General features: G+C 44.2%; 1 protein-coding gene across 1 annotated transcript; it reads right to left on the bottom strand.

Moving 5' to 3' along the window:
- Positions 1-6,789: 6,789 nt before the first annotated feature.
- LOC131919395 (protein UXT-like) lies at positions 6,790-8,734 on the bottom strand. Its single transcript, XM_059273581.1, has 2 exons — positions 8,535-8,734; positions 6,790-7,503 (listed from the first exon to the last, which is right to left on the bottom strand). The coding sequence occupies exon 2, from the start codon at positions 7,443-7,445 to the stop codon at positions 6,972-6,974; it is 474 nt and encodes a 157-aa protein (XP_059129564.1). The 5' UTR covers positions 7,446-7,503; positions 8,535-8,734; the 3' UTR covers positions 6,790-6,971.
- Between the last annotated feature and the right edge of the window lie 6,124 nt (positions 8,735-14,858).

Here is a 14,858-nt window from a genome sequence, read left to right as displayed (position 1 = left end):
AAGAAGACCAAGCGTGAAACTTGAGGCCAGTTGGTTGGAAGTTTGTCTGACCCAGAACTGCAGTCAACCTTCCTGGAGCTCTAGAATGCCAATGCTTGCGTTGTGGCAAGCATTTTTATTTTTTTGTTCCTATTTAAGGTACTAGCTGCTCGAGGGCTCAATGACCAGCAGAAACTGGCCGAAATTCTTAAAGGAGTCATATTCCTTTTCTGTTGTTCAGCTTTCTCAAACCCTACATGGAAATATGAGCCCTAGGTTGGATGCCAAGATGTTGTTAGTTGGTTTTTGGCTCTTTTGCTCTTTAGGGGGCCCACCACCCAACTCCCAAATAAATGATACATGGAGGCTTATCCTTAATTATAAATGCCCGGCCTTAGCTTCGCATTTCCTTCACTTTAAATTAGCCTCATCTATCTTTTGCCTTGGGGCTTTTCCCATTCTCTTACTTCTGTAAATCTTACTCCTACTCCATGGCTTGCTGTGTAGCTCGGTGGCTGGCCCCTGGAGTCCTCCTCCTTCTCTGGCTACTTTCCTTCTTTTTCTCCTCCATCTGTTTTCTCCTTTCTCTCCTCCCAGATTTTTCGTTCTATTTATTCTGCCTGCCAGCCCCAACTATCCTTTCTCCTGCCTCACTACTGGCCATTCAGTTCTTTATTAGACCACCAGATGTTTTAGACAGGCACAGTAACACAGCTTCACAGAGTTAAACACATGTAACATAAACAAAAGTAGCACACCTTAAAATAATATTCCACAGCATATAAGTATATTACTGTGCTAGAGAACATTAGAATTTACTTGTCCTGAGGCTAAGAAGATGGCCCAGTCACAATAAAGTGGTTGCTATGAAGCATGAGGACCTGAGCCTAGATCCCCAACATCCACATAAAACACAGAGCACAGCAGTGCAAGATCATAACCACAGTATGAAAGCTAGGAAGGTGGACACAGGAGGGTCCCAGAGACATGCTGCCTGGCCAGAGTTCAGTGAGTGAAGCTGTCTCAAAAAATGAGATAGAAGTGGGCTGGACAGATGGCTTAGCAGTTAAGAGCACTTGTTGCTCTTATAGAGGACCAGGATCAATTCCCAGCCCCCATATGACAGCTCACAACCATCTGTAACTCCATTTCCAGAGAATCCAACCCCCTCCTCTGGCATGCAAGGGCACCAGGCATGTGTGCAATGCACAGACATACATATAGTGAAACACTCATATGTAGGTGGAACTTTTGTCAGGACAGTCTGTCCCGCCAGCTGCTTCTAAATAGCCACACAGAGACTTAATTATAAATGCTCAGCTGATAGCTCAGGCTTATTACTAACTAGCTCTTACAACTTAAATTAACCCATTTATATTAATCTACGTTCTGCCATGTGGCATTACCTCTCTTCCATCTTGCACCTCCTATTTCCTCTTTGTGTCTGGCTGGCAACTCCTCTGGTCCTCCTTCCCAGCATTCTCTCTGCCACCAAAATCTTGCCTGGCCATCAGCCAATCAGCTTTTTATTAACAATGAGAGCAATACATATTTACAGTGTACAAAGATTGTTCCACAGCACACACACATAAAACATAAACAATAAGTAAACTAAATAAGTAAGCTAGAGGGCCAGTGAGATGGCTCAGCAGGTAAAGGTGCTTCCCTCTGAGCCTAATGACTGTGGAAGTTCAGTCCCTGGAACCCATATATGTGGTGGAAGATGAACTGACTCAGGAAAGTTGTCTTCTTCACATGTGCCATGGTACATGCATGCACATACATAAAAGTGACTTAATTTAAAAAATAAGGTGGACAGTGATGGAAGAAGATGCCTGAAGACAACCTGTGGCTTACAGCCTCATGAGCACATCAGCACACAAACACAAAACCAAGTTATTCTTTTGTCTAACTAATGCCCCTGATAGCCGACCAAATTCTCCATCCTCTCCTCTTCCTTCAATAACTTTATTATTTATTTATCTGTTTGTTTGTTTATTTATTTATTTATTTATTTTGGATAGAGGGTTTCATGCAGCCACCTTGAACTTGCTGCATAGCTGAAGGTGACCATGAGTTTCTTATCTTCTTGCTTCCCATGTGCTGGGACTACTGGCCTACCCTACCTTGCTTGGTTTATTTGGTACTGGGGATCAGGCCTACCTCCATAACTGTTTTGATTTTTGCTGTGGGATGCAGAAATATGAACTAGGAATTCAGCTGACTATGACAAAGCTATACCTGGCAGAAGCCAAGGGCCTTCCAGAGGATAAAGCCAAGGCTTGAGGAGTCTTGGTGATATTGGCTCTTGAATATTAGCCATTTTCTGCTATGAATTTCTTGTGTGCTATTGTAGCTTTTCCATTCCTAAGAAGAGTGTGTTTGATCATTCATTGGGCACAATTTCCCCTATACAATTAAAGTATTTGTATAACTTCCTCCAACTGTGCTAACAACAGACACAGTCAAGATCCCCAATTTCAGGCCTTTCTATAATTATCGTCATTAGCAACATCTGGTCAGGACCTTCTCCAGAAGAAATTATCTTATCTGAGATGCCTCCCAGACTTTCTAAGAACAGACTTAAGCATCCAGACTATCTGTTTGAGACCTGGCAGATGTGCTGATTAAGCTTAACTTTCTTTCTTCCAAATGCTATCTCTGCTCTAGATCAATTAACTCAGAAGTAAAGGGTTCTTACTTACCAGGTACCTCAAGCTGTGACTCAGGTTGCCTAGCTACCAAGTGCACTCCCCTGCCCTGCCAGAAAATGGCGGCAGCTTGGACAGATAAGGGGCCAAAGGAAAATAAGGCAGTTTTATTTTCACTCATCACTGATAGACTCCTAACACCTTATCAAACAACTTCTAAGAATATAGTTTGAGTTCATAAAATCCCCTTTGCTTAGATATTAACCGAATTTGACCCTCAGTTGATTCTATTTCCAATTAGTCACTTCCCTTTTGGGTTATAAATGATAGTTGACAATTACTGCTCTTTGTGGGGACCTTATTGCCCCTCCCTTTGACCCAGAAGGAATTCAAGTCTTGCCTTAGCCAGAGCATTGCTATTACATGGGTATATAATTGTAAACCTCAAGAGACTTGAGGAGGACTAGTTTGAGAACTAGGAGAACGAGATGGAAGATGGAGAAAAACTAGAGGAGGAAGAACTAGATGGAAGAGGACTAGATGGGAAAGAATTAGATGGGGAAGAATAGGAGCGAGAACTTAGAAGAATAAAGAGAGGAACTAAGGAAGAAGCGGGACTAAGATGGGGAAGAACTAGATGGATGAGAATCAAGATGGGGTGGAACTAGATGAAGGAACTAACATAGCACTTAGAGGGAATAGCAGAAAAATATAGAGAGAATCAGACAAGAAAGGAACTAGTCATGAGAGCAGAAAAGAAGCCGTGTAGGCAGAGAACTGACTCAGAAGAATAAAGTAAATGGACTAAAGAGTTTCGTGTACATAGATTCATTTGATATCATCTAAGATTAGGTTATCAGCTGGTTGTAGATTCTTCCATGGACCCTGGGAAAAGTCTCAAGGGCTGGACCCCAATAGCCTTTGTTAGATTTTTGTTTGTTTGTTTGTTTGTTTTGTTTGTTTTGTTTTTTGTTTTTTGTTTTTTTCAAGACAGGGTTTCTCCGTGTAGCTTTGCGCCTTTCCTGGAACTCACTTGGTAGCCCAGGCTGGCCTCAAACTCACAGAGATCCACCTGGCTCTGCCTCCCAAGTGCTGGGATTAAAGGCGTGCGCCACTACCGCCCAGCCTTTGTTAGATTTCAAATTTGCTTTATTTTTCTTTTGAGAGACAAGATCTTGTATAGTCCAGAATAGCTTTGAACATACCATTTCAGCAACACTAGCCTTGAATGCCTGATCCTGCAGTCCCCATGATTCCCAAGTGCTGCGTTTACAGGACTGTACCATCGTGCCTTGTTACCATTCTAATTGGCGGTGTGAACCTGGGAGAGTGGAGCCTAAAAATGAGGCAAACTAACGTTTCATGCAATAACCAACTTTATTGAGGGCATCAGACAATTTATATTCTGAGAGTTAAGCAAGGTCATATGAACAAAATTCTCATGAGTTTAAGCTGTATGCAGTCATGAGTACATGTTCACATGAGTTAGGCTGTGTACGATCCCAAGGACAACCCAAGATTAGGAACATCATTTGAGCAGTAAAATAATCTTCAGGAAACCCACTCCTACTTTACACACCGGTGAGGGGCGTGAAAGCATGTTCCAAGAACAATTTTGTGCTTGGAGGGCTGAGCCCTGTTCTTCTGGAGTTTTCTCGCAAGCCATCAGAATCCCCCTCGCACAGCTTCGTGGAACCTGTTCGGACAGTGCCTGGCTTCAACAACTCTTTTTAGTATAATTATGAAAGACAGGTATGAAGAGATCTTCAGAGACCCTTTCTCCTCTAGACTAGTGGTAGAATTGCTAAGAGATGACAGATCCAGGCTTGAAAGGGCAATTCTAGCATGAAGAGGAAACACTCTGAGGGACAAAGTACCTGGCCCCCAGGTAAACGCAAGAAAACCCACAGCAACTCCACTTGTAGGGAGAGCAGGAGTCAACCTCAGATTTCTAAAAAGTTCCATTAGAACATGATGGTTAGTGTTGTCACTTGGGCCGGATTCAGAAATCACCATGGAAACAAACCTCTGGGCATGTATGTGTGAATCTACATTAGGTTCACTGAGGTGGCAATACCCACTCTAATGTGGGTGGGAACGTTCCACAGGCTGAGGACCTGGGTTGAATGAAAGGGAAAACAGACATTACTCTTTCCTTCCTGACTGTGGACAAGATGTGATCAGCCACCTGCTGCTCCTGCTGCCAGCTGTCGCTGCCATGACGGACTGTATCCCTAGGATTGTGAGCCAAAGCACACCTTTCCCTCCTGACACTCCTGGTGTCAAATGATGTCACAGCCATAAGACAAGTTACTAGTTCAGTAAAAATCTTTCTTTTTCTGTTTGCTTTTTTTCAGACAGGGTTTCGTATAGCCCAGGCTGTCCTTGAACTCATTAATTAGCTGAGGATAACCTTCAGTTTCTGCTCCTCCTGTCTCTGCCTCTGGATTACAGGGATTACAGATATATACCACCAAGCCTGTTTTTCTACAGTGCTAGGGACTGAAGACAAGCACTCCAACCTACTCAACTATATCCCCAGCCTCGTAAAGAGGTTTCTAGGAATGGGCAGATAGCTCAGTCTGAGCTTGTAAGTATAAGGTATAAAGACCAGAATTCAGCCCACAATACCAGCATTTTGGAAAGAAAAAAGCTGGAAGCTGGCAAGATGGCTCAGTGGGTAAAGCATTTGCCCTACGAGCCTAATGACCTGAGTTCCATCCCCAGAACCCATGTCAAAGAAGAGAACCCATATGCATGCACATGTACACACACACACACACACACACACACACACACACACACACCATAAATATATATATTTAAAGTCAGGCATAGTGGTATGTGTTTGTAATCCCAGTGCTGGGAGGCAGAGACTGGTAGATCCCTAGTGTTCACTGGCTGGCAAATCTAACATACTTAAATGAGTTCCATTCCCTGTGGATGACATCTGAGGAACAACACCCAAGCTTGTAGTCTGAAGGTTTCTCTAGTCCTGCCCAGTACCACTGTCCCACAGCTGCTTATAAAATAATCACTCAGAGACTTAATACTATTTACAAACTGTATGGTCTTTGTCAGGCCTCTTGCTAGCTAGTTCTTGTATCTTAACCCGTTTCTATTAATCTATAAGTTACCACATGGCCATGGGTTACCGGTCTGCTGGCATCTTGTTCCTTGGGCAGCAGGCTGGCGTCTCTCCTGCCTCTGCCTTTCTTCTTCCTGTCTCTCTCCTTTCCTGCCTGCCTCTAACCTGCCTTGCCATAGGCCAAAGCAGCTTATTTATTAACCAATGGGAACAACATATATTCACAGTGTACAGAAAGACATCCCCCAGCACAAGCTTGTTCTCTTGCCTCCACACAGACATCCACAATTACCAAGCACACACATATATATGTGAACACACACAGCTCCTAACAACAATGTTGGATGCTAACAGACTTTATAAAACTATATTTTCCTATAGATTTAACTATTACTGGTGCCTTGAGTTTGCAGCAAAAGATCATTAAAATGAGTAAGTCTGTATAGCAAAGGTTTATCAGGTCTACCAATTCTAGAATGTTCAAGTACACAAAAAAAGGAGAGTTCTGCCTTACTCTGTGCTGTGGTGCAGCACAAAAGTGTTGGGGAATATTATTTTAAGGTGTGTTACTTTTGTTTATGTTGCATTTGTTTAACTCTGTGAAGCTGTGTAACTTTGCCTGTCTAAAACACCTGATGCTCTCTAATAAAGTGCTAAACGGCCAATGACAAGGCAGGAGAAAGGATAGGCAGGGCTGGCAAGCACAGAGAATATATAGGAGAAATCTGGGAGGAGAAAAGAAGTAGCCAGAGAAGGAGGAGGACTCCAGGGTTCAGCTACCCAGTTACACAGCAAGTCATGGAGTAAGAAACCAAGAAAGGTATACAGGAATAGAAAAAGAAAAGCCCAGAAGCAAAAGGTAGATGGGCTAATTTAGGTTAAGAAAAGCTGGCATGAAACAAGCCAAGCTAAGGCCAGGCACTTATAATTAAGAATAAGCCTCTGTGTGTGTGTGATTTATTTGGGAGCTGGGTGGCAGACTCCCCTAAAGAGCAAAAACACAACAACAATAACTATATCCCACCAATGTTGGTGTGTTGTTTTTCTTTTATTATTCATCTCAGAACGGTTCCTAATGTCCTTTGTGACTTCTTCCACTGTAAGTGAAAATGTTAATTGCCATATATTTTCTGCTGTCAATTTTCCCTGTTCCAGGTTTTCAGTTTCATTTCATTATGGTTCAGAGATGGTATTTTCTATGATTTTTTTTCCCCGAGGCATTCGGCTCTTTAATATTAGATGGGAAGACATAGTCAATGGGGAGATGGCTCTGGGAAATTCTGTAGGCCTTGTAGTTCTCTAAGTCCCTCTAGCATCATGTGGATATGAGCCTTGATATTCCCAGAGTCCTTGGTGAGGTTGTCACTGAGCTCTGTGAGGAGAGAACTCTTCCGGTCAATGAACTTGAGAGCTTCAGCCAGTGTCAACTCCAGGAAAAAACCGTATCGCAGGGCCACATAGATGCGTGAAGTGTCTGGGACCACTGTGTCAATGAAGAAGTTCCAGCCCAAATCCACCTGCATATGTAACTCCGAGCGCTTAGTTTCCTGGAGTCGCTCAATGACATTTCTCAGTCGAAGGTATAAGGACAGCTGCTCATACACCTTGTCTCGGTGATCCAGCACCTTTTGCAAGTCTCGCTGCAGTACATCACTGATAAAGGCCTCGTATAACAGCACTTTCTCTCCTACAGTATCCAAGGCCAGCCGTTTGGTGGGTATCGCCATGATGGGCTCCTTAGGGCCACTGGCAATAACTCTATGATTTTAATTATGTTAAATTTACCTAGAATTGTTGAACATAGGTTATTTCTGGTGCCTTGGTCTTTTCCTATAAAAATATGATCAACTCATGTGAAAACATACAAAAACTATGCTCATTATACATCTCCATTTTTCCACACCTACAGGGTTTTATCACAAATTATACCTTTTTACACAGTGCCTGTAATGTCACAAATTTTTCCTTTTTACACAGTGTGCTTTGTAATGATCATGTTACACATTTCCATTTGTCTATCAAATCATAAGTTGAGTTCATTTTTAAAGATAGGGTGTCTCTGTCTGGTGTAGTGACTCCAGAGGCAGAGGCAGATGGATTATTGTGAGGTTGAGGCCAGCCTGGTCTACATAGTAAGTTCCAGGCCAGCCAGGGCTACACAGTAAGACCCTAGCAAAAAAAAGAAAAAAAAAAGAAAAAGAAAAAGAAAAAGAAAGGAAAAAAAAAAGCTAGTGTCTCCCTTGCAGCCCCGCCCAGCCTGGAACTAGCTATTTGGCCAGCTCTACTTGACTTCTTCCGGCCTCTGCCTCCCCAGTGCTGGGATCACAAGAGCGAGCAGTCACGTCCAGCATAAAGTGATTCTGATACAACCTCATAAAGTGGGTTGCATGATGAAATTTGAACCCCACACCCAGGTGAAGTACCTTGTCTACAACTCCCCAGCCATAAATCATGGCGCTAGGATTCAGCTCCATATCTTTTACACTCACTTCTCAATTCTAGACCTTTTATTCTCATTTCGTTCATCTTATTCTGAGGAATCAAATTATTAGTGCCTATTCAGTCCATTTCTGATCCTAGCACACAGGGCCCACACATGCGAGACTATCAACCAGCTGAGCTGTGTAGCCCTAGTTCACCGTTTGAGTGTCTCGGATTAGTGGTGGATGCTATTATCTGCTTCAAGCTCAGGAAGTTCTCATTTTCTTCCTCTGAGGATGCTGAAAATCGAACCCAGGGGCCTCTACCAATGAGCTGCCTCTTCAGCCTTAAATTTTCCTGTTTGATCCCAAACCTTTAGGAAACTTGTTTCTTACCTGTCCTGGGATTCCGGCACTCTACCTAGCACCCATCCACAATTATTTCTCTGTCAAAGTCGCCATACGTTACGTCTCCCAGATTCAAATTTTGGATTTACCCCCACTGGCCAGTTACAGTCTCAAAGACGAAACTGAAAGTCCAGACGGCTTGGCTGATCTTGGAAGCAGAGTTCGGCTGGCCGGGGGACACGCCTTCTCTCCGGCAGGCGGAAGTGATAGGGACAGTCTCGAGACACCCCGCTGACAGCAGCTCAGGCTCGGGGGTTCAGGAGACGAGGCACGGTACCGCCCCGCTGCGCCCCTCCGGAGCGGAAGCGCCGCGGCAGGAACGCTGGCTTCGGGGACCCAGCAGCGGACCGTCCGGCACCCGGGACGTGCAGCCGGGACCCCCAAGCAGGTGCGTGGGTGCCCCAGAGGCCGTGGGATCGCTCCCAGGGCCCGGGAAGTCCTGTCTGGGTGGCCGTGACCTTCGCTGACGCACTTAGGCCGGGTGGGCCCGGGAGGTCAACCTTGTCTGCTCGAGCAGACCTCCCGGAGAGCCGCAGCAGATCGCCACGTTTCTTGACTCTCTGGAAGTTGGATTTCCAAGGAAACTTAGGCAAAATTACGATAGTTCGGTGAATCCTGCGGAGAATGCAGGAAGCACCATAGTAGAAGAAATGGGCTCATTGAGGTCTGGAGTTGAAATTTAGCCAGACTTGACTGGGTCCTAGCACGACTAGCTAACTAACTAACTAAATAAATACTAAATTTTAAAAGGGAGGGGGTGGGTAGGTTAATTTGCAGTTTTAGCCAAGACTGGGGATAGAGAAATTCTTAATCTGTCTGGGCCTTGCCTGTGGCAGTGTTACAGTTTATTTAAAAGAAAAAGAGACAGGGCAGGAAATATGCCCGTGTAGGTTTGTCCTTGCGCTGAATTCGTGCCTCTGGCCTACTAGAAGGTACTTCTCTTGTTATAGCCATATTCTTGGTTGCAAGTTGACGCACCTGGGAAGACTGAACCTCAGTTGAGTAACTGTCTCCGTCAGATTGGCCTCTGGGGTGTGTCTGCCCAGCATTTTCTTGATTGCTACCTGATTAGCCGCTGTAGGTGTCATTTCTGGGCACCCAGGTGAGCAGAGCTGAAAACAAGCCAGTAAACTGTTCCTCCAGGGCCTCTGTCTCGGCAGTGGCTCTCAACCTGCCTAATGCTGCGGCCCCATGTCATGGTGGTGACCACCAACCATACAATTATTTTCGGTGCCGCTTCATAGCTGTAATTTTGCTACTGTTATGACTCGTAAATATATCTGTTTTCCAATGGTCTTAGGCGACCCCTCTGTGGAAGAATCAATTGGCTCTGGGGTCGCGACCCGCAGATTGAGAATCTCTGTCTGGAGGTCGTGCCATGACTTCCTTTCATGATGGACCATAATCTGTGAAAGGAAATAAACTCCGTCCTCTTCAAGTTGCTTTTGGTTATGATCTTTATTACAAGAATAGAAACCTGGGGCTGGAGAGGTGGCTCAGCAGTTAAGAGCACTGACTGCTCTCCCTGAGGTCCTGTGTTCAATTCCCAGCAACCACATGGTGACTCACAGCCACCTCTATTGAGATCTGGTGCCTTCTTCTGGCCTGCAAAGACACATGCAGACAGAATACTGTATACATAATAACTAAATAGATCTTTAAAAAAAAATAGAAACCTAATTAAAACAAGGCTCTTGAGCAGGCCTCTTAATTCCTACCATGGTATTTCCTGCTGAGATCCTATTTCACAAGGCCGGGTTATGAAACATTCAAATAAGTAAAATAGTTACTGCCGGGATTCGGAATGATTCATTAGAGGGTGCAGTGGGTAGACCTCAGCCTTCTATGGATCCTGGACTATAAATGACAATACATTAATAGCAGCAAACCAAGTGTGGTGTTTTAAGGGAGAAAGTCATTCTTGAGTATGAGCGTATTGCAGAATTTTTCATCACCTTTGACTCCATCTTTATTCAGGAAGTACTTTTTAGATACATAGGTCTAACACTGTGTGCTAAGGAGATACATCCAGAACATCTGCTTCCCGTTACAGAGGTGCGTTGTGGATGTCATTTAGTCTGGTCATGCGAATGGTGTCAGAAGGCTTTTCTAGAATCCCGGGCTTTATCTGTGAGTGTTTAAAAGTGGTCTGGATTCTAGCGAGACATATGAATAAAGCGTAGTTCCTAAGTAGAATTAGCCTTTGTAGAAATGATGACAAGGGTGGAGAACAGCCAATAAGAGAAGAGTAGGATGCGGTCAGTTCTGGGACCAAGGGCAGGTGACCAATAGGAAGACAGTTCTTGATGGGTCAGCACTGGGACTTCCAAAAATGAAGACGTGTAGCTGTTAAAACTCCCCACTACCATTTATTAGAGAGGCAGCCTTTCCTCCACAGTGTGATTTGTAAACTTCTGTCAGAAATTAGGTCTCTGTAGGTAGGTGGGCTCTCGATCCTCTGATCCTCTCTTCTATTACGTCCATCTATATGAATGTTTTTACGGCAGTACCGTAGAGTTTGGTCACTATGATGTGCAGTATAACCTGAGATGAGCATTGTTCTTTCTGCTAAGGATTGCTCTGGCTATTGGGGGTCTTTTGTGCTCCCACATGAATTTTAGGACTTTTTTTTCCTACTTCTTTGAAAAATAACTTCGGGATTTTGATGGGGATTGCTTTAAATCTGTGGATCACTTTCAATAATGCAGCTATTTTTTTTATACTATCCTGTCAGTACATTCCCATGGGAGGCTTTTCCTTCCAGTTTCTTCTCCCAGTTGTGTTTTATGTTTCCACCACACAGGTTTTTCCCCTCCTTTTATTAGGTTTATTTCCAATTGGATTTTTTAAAGCTATTGGAAATGATTTTTCCCCCCTCAGGTCTTTTTGACAAGTTTGTTGTTGGTTCGTAGAAAGGATGCCTACCTTTGTTTGTTGGTTTTATTCCCTGCCACTTTTCTGAAAGTGTTTACCAAGTCTAAGGATTTTCTGATAGGAGCCAGGCATGGGAGCACACACATTCAGTCCCAAGACTCTGAAGGCTACGACAGGAGGATCACCATGAGTTTGAGGCCTGAGCTTCCCAGTGAGTTCTGGGCCAGCCAGTACCAGTACAACAATGAGACCCTAGTTCAACACTAAACCAGGCCGGTAAGGTGTGGTGGTGCATGCCTTCAATCCTAGGACTTGGGCGATAGAGGTAGACAGCTAGATCTCCGAGTTCAAGCCCAGCCTGGTCTACATAGCAAGTTCTGGGCTAGCCAAAGCTACAAAAATAAACAACAAAAATCTAAAGCAAACCAAACAAATTCAACAAAAAACAATGCAAAGATTCTGGTGGAGTCTTCAGGATCTTTTGAGGAAAGATCACATCATGTGGAAACAGGGATAAGTTGACTTTTTCTGTCCTGTGTGTGTTTCTTTCACTTTTCTCTCACCTTACTAGTCCAGTAAACTTCTATCACTCTGTTGAAAAGAGTGGGCATTGTCTACCCTTGTCTCCTTTCTAATTTTAGAGGAAATTCCCCAGGTGGTGCAATGTCATACTTAGTCTTATTGTGTTGAGGTACAGTCCTGTTTCTGCTTTCTCAAGGGCTTTGTCATGAAGGGATGCCCAGTTTTAGCTGACACTGGGGGAGCATGACTTTGCTTAAGCACTCTACAAACTCCAGTTTGGGTCGGCCTGCCTAGGAGTTGGTCAGTCTTGCTTATCTTTTCAGAGAAGCACCTTTTTGATAACCCAGACTGGTCTTGGCTGAGTCTCGCCTCTCAGTCTGGATCTCTTAATCGGTGAGTCAAGCCATTTCCACTGGAGGTTGTTGCTGAGAGCTGTACTACTTCCCATCATTGTATGGTTGATTCTCTGGTTGGGTGGATAGTGTTCATCCTTTTCTTTCCCCTGTCCCTGTTAGGAGTTTGCTGGTTCACTGTGTCGACCCAGCTTTGTCTTTCATTCCTTCCAGATTTTATTATTTCTTCTGCTCTTGTGTTGAGAGTACCTTTTCCTCCTCTGTGGATAGTATGTACATCATTCTCTAAGTGTCTTCTGCAGTGCTGGCCTGTTGGCCGTGAACTTAGACTGTGCTTTTCTTGAGATGCTTTCATTTCTCAGTCAAATGTAAATGATAGCTGCTGGATACAGTAATCTTGGTCATCAGTCATTGACATTCGGCTATTGGAGTTTTCAACTCTACTCTTTCCTGCTTTTTGGGTTGATGATGAGAGAGATGATGCTCTGTGTCTCTGTAGATGGGTTGGCACTTTCCATTAATATTGTTTCTTTGTATTTTTGACATCTTGTCTAGTCCACGTCATGGAGAGTTCCTCTGGCCGTGTCTATCTGTGTGTGATTCTAGATGCCTCTTGTGTTTGTCTGTTTTCTTTCTCTAGATTTGGGGACTTTTCTGTAGTAAGTTCGTTGACTATACAATAAAACAGTAAAAAAATATTAAGGAAGTGTAACAATGGGGAACATATGGAGAAAGAAAGAAGCCAAGTGTGGTGGCCCACACCTGTAATCAAGTGTGGTGACTCACACCTGTAATCTAGGCACTTGGGAAGCTATGATACATCATGAGTTCAAGGCCAGCATGGGCTAGAGAATGAGAAACAAACAAAAATTGAAAAAAAATAAACAAGGATTTTCCCAATAATGACAAAACAAGTGTAAACAAACTAGATGAATATATGAAAATATAAAAGCATTTGCATCTTTTAGTATTTTTAATATGATAAAAATGAAAATATTCATAAAAGTGTAGTAAGAAGAAGAACATTTAACATGTCTCTTAAATCAGTTCCTTCCTCAGCAAACTGACCTTTAAAGGTCAAGAACTGAGCTTTTTCCTGTCGTCCCAGCACTGACTTGGAGGGACCTTTGAGTTCATTGCTCGTGCTATCATTTCAGCTAACTGATGGTGTCTTGTTAGTTTTGAGGTATATCCCGGAGGCCCGCTCTCCTGCCTCTTCTACTTAGGGCTCCCTCTGGCTGGGAGAACCCACCTCTTTCCCTTGCTACAGCTAAGCAATCAGCTGGTTTGGAAGTGGACAGCACCGGAAAAGACCACGTGTCCATACGTCTCCAGCATTGCTGCCCTGCACAGGACCCTCTGAGCGGGTAGCAGGCTGGCCCGTTCCTTCTGTGTAAAGCACACAGCCACATCCTTGAAAGGCACTGATCAATGGAGCCTGGCAGGTAAAGTGAGAGCTGCCAATCAGATCTTTGACAAATGGCCCGGGTAGCTTTTGGGCAAATGGAGGTCGCTGTGTGCACTGTGTGGTAGTCGGCACAAACCAAACCTTCGAGCCTCATGCCATTTAATTTTTACTTTAGAAGTCAAAGCTTCTGTGCTGGGGGCGGGGGGTGGGGGGGTGGGGAGATGTACCTTGGTGACAAAGACTTTAAACACAAGCCCTGGGTTGGATCTCTAACATTACAAGAAAAAAAGAAAGAAAGCTGGAAAAAGAGAGACAAGAGGGAGGAAACGAGGAAGGGAGAGAGAGAGAGAATAAAAAAAAGCTTCTATGGTCTTGAGCCACAGAACTGACCAGTAACTGAATTGCTCGTTTTTTTTGATGGGGCCCTTCATATTCTGTGCTATAGCAGCACATTTGTCTTGCATTCTGAGGGAAGGACGCTGCACATGCATACTGCTAATTGTTCTGAGTCAACCTTCAACTTAGATGTCGTCGTAAGGGCAGTTCCGAGGAGTGTGAGACCCGGTAGCCTTGGTGTATGTGAACCTTCCCTGCTTCACAGGGAGAGGGCGATATGAAGCAGAGCTCCACCATCATCAACCATATGACCAGAAACTAAACCTTGAAATGACGGGCTGCTTTTATTTCTTCTCTCTACACAGCCTGCCTAAAGATGAGCTAGAAGACAGATCTTTAAGATGCCAACTCATGGCTGGGCGGTGGTGGCGCACGCCTTTAATCACAGCACTCAGGAGGCAGAGCCAAGTGGATCTCTGTGGGTTCAAGGCCAGCCTGGTCTACAGAGCGAGATCCAGGAAAGGCGCAAAGCTACACAGAGAAACCCTGTCTCGAAAAAAACAAAAACAAAAACAAGATGCCATCTCACTACCAAATTACCAGATTGCCGATTCTCTGAATAGAGCTTAGATTAAACATTCAATTCCTGGCAGGGCGTGGTGGCACACACCTTTAATCCTAGAACTCTGGAGGTAGAGGTGGGTGGATCTCTCTGAGTTGGAGGACAGCCAGGACTACACAGAGAAAGCCTGTCTTGAAAAGGAAAAAAGACTGAATTTCTGGTTTTTGCCTGTATGGCAGTCAGCACAGAGCAGTTGC

This window comes from Peromyscus eremicus, chromosome 9 (assembly GCF_949786415.1).
Source record: "Peromyscus eremicus chromosome 9, PerEre_H2_v1, whole genome shotgun sequence".
NCBI classification, from domain to species: domain Eukaryota; kingdom Metazoa; phylum Chordata; class Mammalia; order Rodentia; family Cricetidae; genus Peromyscus; species Peromyscus eremicus.
Note: the sequence above shows the minus strand (reverse complement) of the source record. Positions and strands in the feature narration are given on the sequence as shown.